Genomic DNA, 17,415 nt, shown 5'->3' with positions numbered 1-17,415 from the left:
GGAGATTTCCCCCAGTAGTTTGTGTCTCTGCCCCTCCACAATGAGGAGATTTCCCCCAGTAGTTTGTGTCTCTGCCCCTCCCACAATGAGGAGATTTCCCCCAGTAGTTTGTGTCTCTGCCCCTCTGTTCTACGTTATACTGAATATTCTATCAGGAATTCACCATCTCTGCACTATGTAATGGCTGTGAGGGTCTTGGCATAGCTGGGAATGTTAGGAGATATCATATGGGAATAGTTCCAGTTTATGGACATAAATGGCGGTTTCGTCTCTCTCGAGTTGCAGATTTTTGTCTATTTTATCTCATAATTTCCTTAATCTGCTGGTCATCCTCCACGGAGCGCTAGGAATCCAGCTCAATATAATTCAATAAACAATATTTAATCATAACCCTGCACCCTTGGCTCGGTGGAGATCTCACTCAATCCAGACTTCACGGAACGCTGAATCTGTCTAGAGAATCTCTGAAGAGACAGCTGGCGGGGTCACCATCATCGACTCAAAGTGGATAAAACAGAAAAATTGGAATAAATAGATTTCCTGGAAGAGCAGCTCAACGTTCCTTGGAAAAGGAGAATTGCCTGGAAGGAGTCTGATTATTAAATGTTACGACACCTCCAGGATCAGTTAGCTGAATTCTAAATTTCAAACAAATTATCTAAAAACAGAACAAATGTATCCCTTTATCTGTATTGGGGAAAAATCTGAGTGGACGCCCACGGACCTAAAAATTGGCCAGGGCTCACACGGGAACATATTGGCCAATCTATTTTAGAAGGAGGTGAACTTGATGCTTTCAGCCTATTTTCATTGGAATAAGCTTCCTCATCAATGCACCAGTATACAAAGCTGAATGTTTACAGATCTATATTGTGCAGGTTGCCGGAGTTCTACTTTAAGCCCCTTTAGTTTCCCCCTAATGATGTGAGTAGTAGGGAGGGAGTGGATGTAATTTGTACCCCACTGAAATATAAAGTGGAAGTAGCATCTGATCATTGTATGATCGTGCTGTATAGAGGATGCAGGAACTCACCGAATACGGTCAGGTTGACCTGCGCTTGTTTGGAGCCATGTTTGTTCTCCACCACCAATGTGTAGCAGCCACAGTGCTCTTGGCGGGCAGACGAGATGGTCAGTTTGCTGGTGTCCTCCAAGGTCTCCACCTTTATGAATTCGCTGTCTTTGATCTGATGGCAGAGAGAAAAATTAATTAGGGGAGTAAAGGGCCAATATGAGCCCCTGATGTGCACAGATAAATCCATCAACTACAGATGAGGCCCCTAAATTTATGATACACAGATAAGGACTTCTTCATATACACATAGACAGAACCCTAATGTACACAAATGAGATTCTTAATATACTAAGACAGGGCCCCTTGATGTATAGAAATGGGGCCCCTGATGCAGTTATATGAAGCTCCTAATATACACAAATGGAGTTCCTCTGTGTACACAGATGAGGGCCCGGTGTGGACAGATAAGGCCTCCAATGTACAAATATGGAGTCCCTGATCTAGACAGATGAAGCTTCTGATGTACAAAGTTGGGGCCCCTCAATATAACTCCACTGACAGCAGTGAATCAGAGAATGGATGTCAGTACTCATCAAAAGCTTTATAGGAAATCCAAAACCAAGAGAATTACACAGCCACGGCCATCCCTATTTAATGTACAGCACTGCATAATATGTTGGTGCTATATAAACCCTGTTTATTAATAATAATAATAATAATAATAATAATAGCTGATAATAATAGCTGCCAATTTCCTGGCTGGTACAGCTGTGTGCTGCCCCTTGTACCCTGAGAAGTTAAAATGTAGATCCCCAGCAATCCCCTCAGACTTGTATTAGACCAAAAATGATTAAATAAAAAACTACCTAACATCAAATAATAAAACTGAACAATCATTTTATCGTCAGGTATTTCTAACCTGGAACCTCAGTCAGGTTTTAGAGCTGCAAAATGAAATAGAAGGAAGCAGTGAACTAATTTATATTGTAATAGTCAATCATAATATTCTAATCAAAGCCATCAGATGAAGGATTCATTACTTGCAGTTATACTTTGTGGGGTTTAATAGGGAGCGCAAGAAGGAAAATACCTAAAGCAGGGCCCAGTACAGATTTCATTTTATATTCACTCCAATAGTATAAAATCCACCTTTTTTTGGGTTCAAATGGTTCTTATTCATTGAGGCTCAGTGCTGCCAAACAAAGTGTGTAATGGACTAATAACTTTGGAGATATTTTCTGGACCGAGACACAACTGTACTAAGCCCTGATGAAGAACAATTCAAACCCCTGAAACGTGATGGATTTAGAATATAAAAGTCTAAATGAAATTTAATCTGGATTTACACATTCTGCTTTTGTCTTTTTTCTCTTTGTACACCCTACAGTACCTATTGATCATTCCCGCTCACTCCCCCAACACACACACAGTTGTATCATTGTTATCTAATTAGTGTTATCAGCGCATCGCATCAAATCACATATAATCAATATTCACCTCTTTCCTAAACTTCATCCATGTGCAGGTGATTGGCTGCGTTCCCGACACTTTGGAGAGAAGCACTACGGATTCTCCGGCTTGGACCTTCTGGTCTTCAGGGAATTGAAGAATTTGTGGTGCAGATGCTGAAGAGGAAACAACACAAAATGTAACACCCTCCACCAGAATGATTCCCCCAACCATACTGAAGCCTATTTTATGTTCTAGTTTTACAAGGGGCCCAAAAATACATGGAAATAGTTTATATTTTGTGATTTTTATGCCAAGGCAGCCAAAGGCATTTTCCTGGAAAGATTTGCTCTCACTTCCTGTCTCCAGGACCAGAAGTGGTTCTTACCAATGGGGACACAGACAACAATACAAACCGAACAGAGATTCAACAGCCTGCGCAAAAATAATGAAAAATAAAGATTGGACTGGGGTTACAATTTATGCTGAGTGACCCCAGAAATATAGCAGAAACATCTGCAATCCCTATTTTAGGTACAAAGGAAAAGAAAAAACTAAATATTACTTAAAGTTTTATTTTATTATAGTGAGTAGGAAAATAGTTTTATATTGCTACATTTATAGGGGTATTGCACACTGTTGGGGTGTCACGATTGAGGGTAGAATGGGGAGGGGCTGTCAATCCTTCTACCTGCTTTAGGGGGGGTCTTCGGAGCTGGCTTCTTCTTAATGGTGGCCCCATCTGGAAGGAAAGCGCAAGGACTCATTACTAATCTATATGGGGAGTTGGCAGGAGGAGAAGGGGCACAGAGCCATGCTGCGATATGATGCAATGGATGGATGCCATGATGGCAGATGCGTCATTCTGCTCCATGTTACATGATGTACATGAAATGCGATTAGTAGCCATGAAGGTACATTAGGAGGAGGTCACTAAGGAACCATGGATGCTCCTGCGACATGAAGCTTAACACAGCCTGTGATGTCATCGCTGCCTTTATCTTACAAAGAAGTGTCGCAGCAGTTCACAAAGGAACCGCTCACCCAGCACCATGCGGCACTTCTCGTAATAACGGCGACGCATCCCATGCAGTTAAAATAAGCAGCTGTTTGATGACAATTTATGGTGGAAGAAGTTAAAAGAGAGAAAGTTTAGAAGAGAGTGAGGACACAGAGAACACAACGTCAGCACATTTGTCGCTGAAATCAGCTTTTTATAATAATTACATTTGGTACAAAAACTCCAAAAGATTCAGATTCTGAAACACAAATGCTAGATTTGTAGCAGTGTTACAGTGGACTTGAAATGCGTCTTCCAAGTGATCATATCCTCCTAAAACGTCTCTACTCAAGGGAGAATAGATTCAGTTCAGCTAATCTCTCCTCGTAGCTGAGCTCCTCCATTCCTTTTATTAGTTTAGTTGCCCTTCTCGGCACTCTCTCCATTTCCACAATATACTTTTTGTGAACTTCTTCCCAAAACTAGTTTTAGAGTTCTTACTAATGCTTTTGTAAAGGTGACTTCAGTGATGAGCATTTGTCTAATTCTAATGTGATAAGACAAGGACAACCATCCCTCCACCCAGAACTGAAGCTGCCCCTAAATTACACCGTCCAGACCCAGGCGCCATCCCTGCATTCCCACTGATGTGCACTCCGGAGACCTCGACTTTTCCTCGACAAACTGCCAAATTTAGATTGTAAAGGGTCATTGAGGATTCTTAAGTGGCTTAAAAATGTCAAAATTTACTTGATGAGGGACGATCTGTTTATAGGGGAATTTTAAGTAGGTTGTGATGGCCATATAATCATCCGAAGTTACCAGAAAACAATCTGCCCATTACAATGACATTTCTGACATTAAAGCAATAGCATCAGGACACCCCATGAGCAGAAACTGGGGGTCCTATAAAAGTCCCCTTTATATCCTAATGTTCAGATAACATGTACCACGTGATTGACCGCTGCCAGGGGCTCATCCTCAGGGGCATCCAATATCATTCCTCTTAGATTGTACGCTCTTCTGGGCAGGGTCCTCTCCTCCCCCTGTGTCATTGTTTGTATCTGTCTGTCATTTAGAACCCATTTAATGTACAGCGCTGCATAATATGTTGGCGCTATATAAATATTGTTTATTAAAAATAATAATAATAACAGTCTAATTAGCTTATAGTGTTGATGAGCAGGCCTTCCCCTATATTGTTATCAGTGTTAGCCTTTTATATCCATCAATGTGAGAAAAGGAAAGAGAAAGAATTGGCTTTTTGGCTTGATTACAGAAAGAATGTATTGCACAAATTGAGCAAAAGACTTTTCTAACATATCTAATATTCTAGAAGTAGCTCAGAAAATGATTTTTTTGTAACAATCTTTTTGGTTACAATAATTGGAATTCATTCAATGATAAGGTTGATGTCTGTTTAATCTGAACGTGTTTTGCCGAGGAGAGGCTTCTTCAGGGTACGTGGGAACACCAATTGAGTTTGTGGAAGATGATACATGATAAAATTGTTTCTATGGTGCTTAGTACTTCGGTTTAGTGGATGTTTTGTTGTCTTATCATATGAAATAGTTTTTATGAAACAGAGGAATTTCCACATGAGGATTCCCAAAATTAAAGGTGAGAGGCTAAACTGTAATCTCCTATTCTTTAGCTTCAGGTGCTACTTTCCAGGAGCATGGCTGAGGCTGTGGGGTGATGCAGCTAACCCTAAGCTAAACCCTATTCTTTCTCTTTTCTTGTTCTCATGTTCTAATTCTTGCGTTGGCTGAAAAGGTTGGAAGTCCATGGAAGCTCCAGAGAGGCAAATCAGCCTGAGTCGCTGCACAAAGCCTCTGAAATGCACCCAAACACCAACAAAAAAGGAATTTTAATCATTTCTATTTCTTTCAATGATAACTGGGGCGACTGAGAATGGGGTGACACTGGTGAACTGCAGCCACCCCGCTATATAAAACAACTCAAATGATCATAAATGAAATGTAATCACTGATAATAATAAGGAGCAAAAAAAGATGCAAAACATAAATACATTTAATGGAGGAATTTCCCTCCCCTGCAGAGTTTATGGCTGAACTTTATATTAAAATTCTCCACCTAACAGAATTACAGGGCAATGACTCCACTGTGACACGTCGCAGCTGCTGCACACAAACAGCAGGCCCGGCTCCTCACTTCCACATTCTTGTTTATGAATAACTTTATAACATGAAAAAGTAAATAAATACAGATAACAAAAAGAAATAATTGAAGGAATGAGTGTTGTATACAAATAACTGGGGCAGCCAAACAGCTAAAATGCATTCATGCTTGCCTGCCAATTTCTGTCTGTCCAGAGCTAAGATCTATACAGCTCTGTCACACAACGACCAGTAAACTAACTTGGTTTTTTCTTTACTGAAGTTAAGCAATAGAATATATTCACTTTCCCAGATCTCTGCCTTTGATTGAACAGGGAACTAGAAAAAGAATTCGGTTGCATGTTCCTTGTCTGCACATGTAGTTGCAGGATATCTGATTGGTGCTCCAGAGCTCTGTCTTCCTCTCAGTGCAGGGAATTTTGACACTGAAATCAGGTATTTATTCTAGTCATTTATGAAATGCATTTCATCATTTGTTTCATAAATGTGTAGCTGAATTATTTATGTTTTTTTTAGCAATAGACTAGAGATTAAGTGTAAAGGTGATATGACTATGGGCTCTGTACAGCGCTGCATATTATGTTGGTGCTATATAAATACAAGATAATAATAGGAAAAGGTCATCAGACAGCAGACTCCATGTTACTGCTCTTCAATCTCCTGATGGCTTTTTTGGAATATTAATGCCATCACTGGCAATGCCTACCTGCAACTCAGGACAAAACCTAGCCGGTCCTCTCACTGCCCATCTGCTGACACAGCATAATCTGCCACCAAAAGCCTGATTTTGATTTTCAGCCGATGTAATTAATAAAGAGACAAACTTTACTGCATCACACCGGCTGAATCCCAAACTAAACAAAGAAATACCAAGCAAAACTTGTTTGTCTGAAGTTCCTTTGCAAGGACCCATAAACCTGCACAGAGACATTTCATGCCAAATCATTGTTCAGGCTTCTCCCAGAGCTGACTTTAGGCCCGAAATCTTCAAAAATCATTCCCAGCATTTTCCTTCATTCCTTCAGTTCACCCTAAAAGTGCCGCAGTGCAGCAGGAAAATGAAATGGTGAGAACCGGTTCCCCAACTGTAATTAAAATCCTAAAACTGAGCCAATCTGTGACTGGACCCCCTGGGAGGAAATCTTTACTTAATGTTTATTTCCGGCATTTCCCTTCAAAGTTCTCCGAGTTCCAGACAGACGATCACGCTGAGCGAAGACAAATACTGGGCACACCGAAAATCCCTGCCCAGAGATGTTGGTACAATGAGGAGAGTGAAGGGTTAATGTGGATGTGAACTCAATCAGCAGCATCTCATATCAGCTCCAAGGTGTTATTGGCATTTTAAAAGTTTTTTCAGCTTTCACTAGAATTGTTGCTGATAATCCTGCCATGAAGATCTTTCTTCAGGCGCTTCCTGCGTCTTTACACCTGCTCTGCACACCATCCCTGCACTGTTCCTGGGTCAGTACACCTGCTGTATCTTATATGAATGGCTTCCACCATTACTGCTAGATTTGTTTTATTTTCTATAGGAGGAACTGCATATTGAAGGTGGGTGGTGACACACAATGCCCCCGGGTTTGGCTGGCATAGCCCAGGAACAAATTGTTAGAAAGAGGATTTACAGGTTCTCTGCTCCTCTTCTTGGTAGAGTTCTGTCCCCGGTGACCACTTTGTAGCTGCAGAAAAGTCAAGTGCTGAGTCTTCTAAGTATTTGCTCTGCTCACCATCCCTCCTGACATTAAATATACAGATGTCACAGAATGAATTATGGCTCCTCCATTGCAGAGGGACCTCTTCAGTAGCCGTAGGGATACTTTGCAGGAATAAAACGCACTTCTGGTGTATTTCACCGCAATGTTTATACAGCCAGAAGTTTTCACTGTGCAGTAGAAGAATTCATCCTAAAATAGAATATCCCAAACCTGTTTACGTGAGCACCGCACCAGGGGAACCACAGAGCGAATAGCCAGCCCAGCGAATGTGTAGTCGATCATTACATAATATGCCCAATGGAGGGCAGGTCCTCTACACAAAAAAACTTAGATACTTAGGGGTCTCAGGACGAGGACACTCTGACACATGGGGGTCTCAGAACAAGGACACAATGACATTTGAGGGTTTTAAGACACTTCCACATGCATATTTGAGGGTAGCAGAACAATGACAGACTGAGGCTTGGGGGTCCAAAAATGATTCAGTGACATTTGATGGTCTTAAGACACTGCCGCACTAATATTGGGGGTCTAAGATCAATGGCACACTGAGGCTTCGGGGTCCAAAAATGATTCAGAGTCATTTGATGGTTTAAGGACACTGCCGCACTAATATTGGGGGTCTAAGATCAATGGCACACTGAGGCTTCGGGGTCCAAAAATGATTCAGATTCATTTGATGGTTTAAGGACACTGCCGCACTAATATTGGGGGTCTAAGATCAATGGCACACTGAGGCTTGGGGGTCCAAAAATGATTCAGTGTCATTTGATGGTTTAAGGTCAATGCCGCACTGATACTTGGGGGTCTCAGAGCAATGCCACACTTTTGGGGGTCCTTGATTAATAATAGCATTGACCCTCAGGGGTCCTTTTAGAGCCTGAAGGGAGTCTCAGAAGTGGGCACCCCCAGTATAGTGGCAAGCTGAACTTAAATTATTAGGATCTTAGAGGAAACCAGTGAATGGCAGGCAGTGAGGGGGTTAAATTCCCACTGTGCCCCAGATTCCTCTCTCCCACACAGGATGTTCACATGACCTGCGCCAAGGGTTAAGGAAACACATGGAATCCATCATCAGAACTGGACACCAGTGTCAGGGACATTCGCAGCCACTACACACAGTCCACAGACTGAAGCAGAACGATTAAAGAGGCACTCTGACACCTGAAAAATGTACCATGAGGTAAAAAATGCACAACTTTAAGAAGCAATATTTATCTCCCATTTTTCTTCCAGTACGGGCTACTGAGATATCCTTTTTGCTAATAGGAAATGTGGTGTTGCAGCGGTAAGGTGCATCCATGGCTGTCCACATCATTTTGTCTGCCATTCATCCCGGCAATAAGTAAAGTCTAAGGCAGGGGTCACTTGTGAAAAAGTGTCATTTTTGGTGTCAAAATTGCCTTTTGAAGGTGATTGCTACCTTTAGTATTGAAAGCTGTGATCACCAAATGAACCATGACAGCATGATCACCACTTTAATATTAGCAAACACCACTTTAAATGTAAGGAATGCCATGGGCTGCAATGGAGATCTGAGATGTTTCATACACTTTTGAAGTGCTGATACATTTATTGATGCCTTCTATAAGTAGCTGCAATGTGAATCCTCAGCTGGCAGGACTTCGATATAGCCAGAAGATTCAGAGATTTCTGCTGATTGGATGATGAAGATTTCTGTATCAATGTTAATGCTCTGATAATATTGGGCAGAATTTATGCAGCCATCAGCAAAAAAGAACTTTTGGATTAGCTGCTATGACCCAAAATTAATATTTTCAGATATTTCACCATAAATATAATAAATAAATAATTTACATAAGGAAAATTTAACTTAATTTTACAAAAGATAAAAATCCTGAAGACAATCATAACAATTCCTTGCTGTAAAACACAGAAAATTCTGTTGGGTTTAGGAAGCTGAAAGCTGCTTCACTGACTCTGACATTAGTTCCAATTTGTAATGTTAACAAAGCACATGAAATGACAGGTCCTCATTATGAGGGGAAAGGAAGGAGTCAGGGAGAGAGGGAACATGCACATACCAAGCTGAATGTACAAACGAAATCATTTCATCACATAAAGTCATTAACCAGCACATAATTATCGACATTAAAAAATCTAAACACAGGAAACATTACATTGTAAATATATCTGTGTCCTAATAATAAATATATCTTGTATGGGATGTATTCTATAAGAATTCTATCAATGGAGGTCTGAGACCAGATATGGCTAGAATAATATTATGTATACAATTTCCTAAAATTAAATGCTGACATGCCTAACGTTAGCCCCCGGGCCCCATACAGGTGTTATCACATTACATACGAGTATATGTAGAAACACATATAGAACAATATTCTGAATACATGAGTCCTCCCTGTCCTGAAATACAGTCAATATGAGGTGGAATTTGTAGCAGATGTGATGAATGATACATTTTACTTATTAATCCCCATCTGAACTACTCATCAAGACCTCTCCTTCACATCTGTGCTGTCTCTGACCTGTAACTTTTTGGATGTCGGTCAATTCAAGGCTGTCCAGACACTGCATAGAGCATTCTGCATTCTAATGTAAATTATGGGGGACACAGTGAGGTCTAAGCACAGCGGAAGTGACAGGTAGCACTTGCAGGGGTCCCTTAACATATTTGCAAAGGTGGCCCAAAATACACAGCATTCCATCTCCCTGTACCTTTGTCATTCTGTAATTGGGTCCTGGAGTCAGTAGGGGCCCATATTGTCCTATCCTAAAACTGGCCCTGGGCACAGGATCATTTCAACTCACAGGTGCTGAAGAAGTACACTAACAGCTGACCATGCCCCTGACACTATTGCTACAATATTTAACTTTTTTGTTAAAAGTATAATTTATTGATAATATAATCTATAATTGATTTTTAAAAACTGCAGTACCAGCGCGGGAAAAAAGGTTCCATGAGTGATTTTTGAACACTAAAGTAGATTTCAACCCTTAAGCATAATGAACTATCTTTGGACTACGATTGGGAATTATTACCTCCCAGCTACAAATTGAGAACTTGGACATTTGGTGCACAAATACTTTATTCTTGTAGACCATGTATATAATATATTGTTCTGTTATGTACACTCATGTGATAACCTGGCGTTCTATTAGGGAGCCCTGGGGAAATGTTTAAACATGCGCACATACACATTTTTATTTTATTATTGTTCTATTAATATTTGATCTCAGACCTCTTTTGCTATAAGACTTCTTCCAGAAATTGTCTGCGGAGATTTAGTATAGATGGCTGTTTCGGTAATGCAGCACAGCTGAAATGCATGCGTTCAAATGCAATAGACTTGGTGTCACCTGTTTTACCTGCAATGCAAACACATCTCTAGCATGATATGCTGAAGTCAGTTGAATGCATTGCAGCTTTAGAAAGGGCATATTAAAGGTCAGCAGATTTCTTATCATTGTCCCTGCTTCTGCTTAGGATGCACAATTTTTGTCTAAACTTATTTCACCATTTGCTTGGCTAAGGAAAAAAAAATATTTCACAAAAACACAATGATCACCTGATCAGCATGCTAGTTGAAAAGTTATGTTAGTTGCACCTAAAGCTATTTTTTCTTTAATTTATTATTATATAAATAAATATTAATAGTTAAAACAATGATAAACAAACCTCCTTAAGGAGAAATGTAAAGCCCACTTCGCGTAAAACACCTTCATATTCCATGTTGCACAAATCTAATCTAGTTTATACTTATACGTCCCCTATCCCCCCCCCTTTTTTTTGTGTTTATAGTCCAATGTATGGAGACTATTGCTTACAACACTGCTGATCTAAGTTATTCCCATATTTTCTTTTCCTACACTTTGACGTTATTGTTTACCATTGTTTAAAGATAAAAATAAATAAAAGTTGTTTTTGAAAAAAACACCTTTATTTTATTTTCCTCTTCACCCCAATGCACAAATAATGTTAATCAAAACTTGTTACAGACTAAGCAGCACTGACAAGTATTTGTAAGATACAATTATAATATTACTTGTGTGAACATGTCCCAAGAGAAAAAAATGTTCAAATCATGTGATTTCCATAAATCAAACATAATGTATATTGGGAAAACAAGCTTTATAAGTTTTGTTTTTATACTTAGAATATATTCCAACTGATGCCCTTCCCAGCAGCAATTCTGGTGACAAAACTATAGTCAGAACCTTTGCAATAAACATAAAAATCAGCATTTGGCTGGAGAAACAAGTTTTCACAGCTATAAATGTTTAATGATGTAAAAATTTTAAACATTTTCTTGTTATCCAAAAGTCATATTCCATGTGGAACATGGTTTTTTCACGTGGGACATGTTCCCACATCAATGTTAGTAATAATACTATATTTTCACAAATAAATGTCTCAGTGTTTTATTGCATTGACCACTTTGGTAAAATAGATTGCTAGCTCTGCTACCCCTCTATCTGCTCATTCTAACTAAGACATAGGTAAGTTGGGGGATTACTTACTCTCTGCAGTGCTGACTGGGGCTGCATTGCTTCGAGGCTTTTTGGTTTTCTTTATTTCAGTTTTTCCAGAAGTATCTAAAAGAGAACAGAATATGTTACTGAACAACACTGAGGAACAGGTTACAAGTCAGCCACCACTGTGACCCCGAAAAGGACAATGGTGGGTGAAATGTGTGAAAGAGACAAACACTGCCTGAGCCAATATACAGATCTTGTATAATCAGGATCTAGAATGCCACATTGTACCCCAACCTCTCCTCATGTGACTGCACTTACCCCCCATTCCTGGGTCCCTTACCCCCTGACCTTGGCTGTGAATGGTCATAATAAAGGGACCACTAGATCATCAGAGAATTCTATATGGTATATTTAGCTTCTGCTAATTAATGATGGATTATATTGGACTTAGCTGGGCACTCTCAGCTCAGATTCTGCCAGGTAGTAATTGGATCAGAGACAACAATAAATGTACAAAGGGGCAATGTTTTATGTTACAGGACCTGTGATATGTGCAGTGTGTATGTAATTGTATCAGATCTAAAGAGATCTATTTATAAAGCAGTGAATCTGATTTTCACCAATAATTCCTTGGTGGTGAGTCAATCACAGAATGTCAATTAAATCAACCTTAATCAACCTTGAAGATTCACGGCTTTAAAAATAGGATCAGAAGTTCTGTTGAATGATCATTTCTGTATCAGTTGATTAAAAAATAAATAAATGAAACAGATGAACATATGAAGGAGAAAATGCTGCACTCCAACGTCACAATCAAATTGAAGAGAAGCAGTAATATGTGCAACTTGCGATTATTCTAGGGACACATAATGGAGCTCAATGGGGTCCAGAAGTCTAAAAATGACAGAGCCAAGGACATGTGATCAGCTGAGAGGGTAAAGCTGGTGAAAAGCACAAGGTGGGGTTCACCCAGAAATCCCCTCTGTCACAGCCAGCTATTCCATCTGCAATGATATATTTTTCCCCATTAACTCTAGAAGGTCACATGACCCCATCTACAACTGGAATGGCCAACTGTAACAGTGTGATGTTCACTTACCCCAGCATGATGACTTACCTTCTACAGTGACATTACAGGAGCACTCTGCTTTCCCTGCTGAGTTCTCTGCTATACATTTATACTGCCCACCGTCCTCAGGGTACGTCTTCTCAATTGTAAGAGTGCACAGGGAGCCTGTATGGGAAAGATACAATATGTCAGCTTGTATCACTATTATTATATTATTAATATTATTCTTAATGAAGTCTCTTATGTACAGTCAGAGGAATACTGAAGCTGTTATTGTACATTTATATAGCTAGGATATATACAGCTGTTCAGAGAACACTGTGCCAGTCCCACCAGTCTCTGTGCAGAGGAGCTGACACTCTAATGCCCCCCACCGTCACATACTATCATTATACATTAATATAGCACTGACATATACCCCAGTGCTGTACAGAGAACACAGAGCCAGTCCCATCATTCTCTGTACAGAGGAGCTGACACTCTAATGCCCCCTCCCCCGTCAAACACAAAATTATACGTTTATATACGTTTATATAGCTCTAACATTAACCGCAGTGCTGTACAGGGATTACTGAGCCAGTCACATCAGTCTCTGTAAAGAGGAGCTGACACTCTAATGCCCCCCAGCGTCACACAATACTATTATCATACATTTATCACACAAGCACTTTTCATGATGATTTGACTTCCACAAATTCCGGAGGATTTCCTGGCACTTAAAACAATTAGATCCAAGTTTATGGCTAAGATTTGAAGTGCACTTAGCTGTGTTACAATGTTTAGTGCAAGAATGTGACATCTTTGGATGAGAAGTTCACTGAACTGGAGTGACATTAAACTGACATTGTGGTTTGTGCAGATAACAGACGCACATTGTCCGAATCTTTGCACTAAGAGCCAATATCTGCCATGGCTCACTGAATCAGAACCATTTCTAGCCCAAAGCATGTTATGCAGCACCCCACTTTGGTACCAGCCATGCCGAAAGAACCAGCAGAAAAAAGCACGCCAATAAAATGATAATATAAAAATTCCTCCCATTCCGGCTTTTCTGTCCCAAATTCCATTGCTAATGTCGGACCAGTACATTATGAACAGATTGGTTAGTTTAGGTTACTGCATTAGAGAGTTGGAATTTAACCAAGTGGACCTGTCAGTAACAGTATGACTGTCTACTTGACGGTGTACATCCAGGAAGTAGAAGGTGACCCTGATGGTGAAAAAACAGATAAAGGAATTGTCATGGGGAGTTCTGTGATCTCTGCCTATTTAATTTTGTTACAAAATGATGACTGAGAACAGCCATGGACAATATGGCCCTGATTTCATAAAGCTCTCCAAGGCTGGAGAGGATACAATTTCATCAGTGAAGCTGGGTGATCCAGCAAACCAGAAATGGATTTTTTTTTGCTATTTGTTAGCAAATGTTTTCAATCCTGGACCAGATCCATCCCAGGTTTGCTGGATCACCCAGATTCACCGATGAAAGTCTATCTTTTCCGGCCTTGGACAGCTTTATTAAATCAGGCCCATTGTCTCAATATGTCACCAAGCTAAGGATAGAAATCATTCCTGAGGGTACAGGAGACCCCAAAGATGGAAACTGAGTTTTTTATTTTACCACTAAATTATCTGCTTTTTCTCTGATTTATAGTAATCCGAAATAAAAAAAGAATGTGCGCTACAAAAAAATTTGCAAAAAGATCCTAAAATAAAATATTACACAATTCAAGTTCTGCTAATTTCCTCTGCAGGTGATAAAATTGTTCCAGTTTTCACCTGCAGAAAATGTTATGTGAAAAAAAGTAAAACCTGTAGCAGCTGATACGTTTTACATTTCTGTTGATTAATTCAGCTTTTGTGTAAGGAAAAGAGAAGAGAGCAGCGATGAGTAAATTGTTCCATATTTTATATTTGGGATGATTTACATATAACATGTTATAAAAAGCTTTGTGTATCAGAGGTGGGGTTTCCAATATAACATCCATCATTTGGTAAACAAGCACGAGGAACACATTACATGATCTGCACATTGAGATAACGATCTGTTCTGACATATCTGACTCTTTCATGTTGGGCCCAGTCCAGTAATCATCTGGAATTTCCTCCCCGACCTCAAAGTGATTTCCCCCCTGAGTCCAGAACGCGGGTCTGTCCGGCAAAATTAACCATTTCTGTGGCTGAAGTCTGCTAACACCGCAGAGGGGATACTGGGGAGATGTGTGGGTGATTTTTAAGCTGCCGCTAATTAGTTGCAGTCAATATATTAAAGTAATTTTACATATCAATGGGTTTGTGATTAGTTGCAGCCTTTCCTTGTTTTAGGAGGGTGCCAGTGGGTGACCATACTTTTCTTTGTTGCAGTTAAGCAGTTGAGCTTGGTCACTTCCCCACCCCCAACCTGTCATTGGACAACAAACAGGCTGTAGTTGACTGATTGGGCCCCTGACTGATCACTTCATGATCACATCTAAACAAAATTGTATCTATGAATAAATATGTATCAATGGCAACAAATTGGTCATAGTTATTCATGTCACCCGCATTCTTCCATTCCATCTCTTTCTTATCCATTTCTGACCACAGATGCTATCAGCTCTGAAATCACTTGGTGGATACCTAGATATGCGGAATGAGACCTCTATGTAGGCCCAATATCACTAAACTCTTCCAGCCAAAAACAACTCTTGTAGCCATAATATAATGAATCAGCTTCTCGCTTCCAAGTTTCCAGTATTCCATGTAAGAAGGAAAAGGTGAATCTGATTGGCTATGAGCAGGATGAAGAGTTGTGCAGTTTAGAAGAAAAGGTCCAGAAAATATGGATGTCTCATTCAATGATTCACCTATTGACTGTTTTGGAATCCATCATCATTCTCCCCTGTAGTCCCTGCACACCTATATCTGAGGATCAACTAGTGATATTAATGTCTTCCTTCAGATATAATGTATGTGTGTAATGTATGAAAAATTGAAGGTGATCTTGGGAGCTTCAAAGACCAAATAAACTCAATTTGTCTTATATATGGCCCCTTCCTATATGATCACTCTATACCTGGACATATAGACCCCCCTAGACCTTATGATTTAGGATCAATGTCATATTAAAGCTCAGATCTTCACACCATTATTACAAGACTCTATAGATCTCAGCACATATTTACCCAGTTTCTCTTCATTTCTGCTTGTGGGTCTCATCAATATCAGCTTTACACACTCATACTTTTTGTTCTTTTATTCATTATGGTTGTATTCTATGTTGTTTTATCAGATTCTGGGTCATTTTTGTTTTGCATTATCATCTCTATTTTGCCTACTGCTGGGGTAATTTGGTAAATATGGAAAATAAGCGGCATGTGGCTGTGTATGGATGCTAGGAGTATCTTGCGACCTCCAGGGTGGGGTATCTGCTGGGAGTATTCTGCATGCTGTGATTATAAACAAAACTTAATATGATTCTTCAGAACTGGCAAAGTTCTTTAGGGATGATGAGTTCCACAGAAAAACAAAGACCAGAAAAATATCACAAATGAAGGGTATCCAGGACCAGAACAAAAGCTCATCCAGTTGTTTTAAAAAATAAATATTTTAAATAAAACCGGTGACATTTTTCAGACAGGTGTTCTATGCAGAGAAGGAAATCAGTGGACAATCGATGGAACAAATCAGCTTTGTGTTGGTTTCCCTCACTGAGGATTCAATAAACAGGATGTGAAGGGTTTGTGGGTTAGTTTTCCCATAAAGTGGGTAATCCCTTTTTAAGTATTATCTGGTTGTTTGGCAGAAATTGTTTTGAGCTGAGGGCTTGAAGAGGCTTTTTTGTTTTTAATTATCTCATTATACTTACACATGGAGGAAATTGTTAACAGGGAAGCGAATTATCGGGAGTCTTCCCCGAGGGGGACTACAAACTGTGGTTTGGGCTTTTTGGGAACCAGAAGGCCCTCATACAGATCTCAGGAGAGATATACAAATGGCACTGAGATGCATTTAACCCTGTAAGGCCTGAGAATCTCAGAATGGGGAGCACACTGTGGCAATAATTATAGAGAAACTGAACTCTGGAAAATGTCCCCAAATATGGGCCGGCAGAGAGCTAATCACTGCTACTACTTGTGGCCTCCCAGCTGCGGATCTTTTACCCCCATTCCTTGTTCTGTCATCTTCATGGCATCGCTTCGCTTCCACATGTCATTCTCCAGCAAGGAGAACACTGAGAAGATAACCAAATATAACCCAAAATTCAATCAGAGGCAGCAGAGCTAGAAAATCTCACACTGCACATACATGGCTCTGAGGATGCAGAACAGGAAGTACAAAGCTATTTTAGGAGGAATCAATTGAGATTTTCAGGGTTCTGCTTAGAGACAATTACCATTTCTTAATGTGCCCTGTAATAGAGCAAATCATCGCTTTCTGAGATCAGTTCCACTTCCAGCAGATCACCATGTTCTTGGAAATGGGAAATCTGGAAATCATGATCTACACCAGGATGTATCTGGTCTATAAACCAGTGGCTCTGGGTGTACAGTTGGATAAATGGCTCTTTATTAGGATGTATC

At 39.9% G+C, this 17,415-nt stretch overlaps 1 protein-coding gene across 4 annotated transcripts in view; it reads right to left on the bottom strand.

Moving 5' to 3' along the window:
* The window catches only part of MYLK (myosin light chain kinase), a 102,331-nt gene that overhangs the window by 18,598 nt on the left and 66,318 nt on the right, over window positions 1–17,415 (bottom strand). For 3 of the 4 annotated variants that reach the window (XM_072417901.1, XM_072417903.1, XM_072417904.1), the window contains 5 exons: window positions 12,902–13,018; window positions 11,827–11,901; window positions 3,156–3,206; window positions 2,513–2,640; window positions 1,034–1,187 (listed from right to left, as the gene is read on the bottom strand). In XM_072417901.1, coding sequence (XP_072274002.1) covers window positions 1,034–1,187; window positions 2,513–2,640; window positions 3,156–3,206; window positions 11,827–11,901; window positions 12,902–13,018 — 525 coding nt within the window. The remainder of the gene's footprint in view (window positions 1–1,033; window positions 1,188–2,512; window positions 2,641–3,155; window positions 3,207–11,826; window positions 11,902–12,901; window positions 13,019–17,415) is intronic. The other variant, XM_072417902.1, reaches the window with a different exon arrangement.

The sequence above is a fragment of the Pyxicephalus adspersus genome, chromosome 7, assembly GCF_032062135.1.
Source record: "Pyxicephalus adspersus chromosome 7, UCB_Pads_2.0, whole genome shotgun sequence".
In the NCBI taxonomy this organism is placed as follows: domain Eukaryota; kingdom Metazoa; phylum Chordata; class Amphibia; order Anura; family Pyxicephalidae; genus Pyxicephalus; species Pyxicephalus adspersus.
The sequence above is the reverse complement of the archived record's forward strand: the minus strand, read 5'-3'. Positions and strand labels throughout refer to the sequence as shown.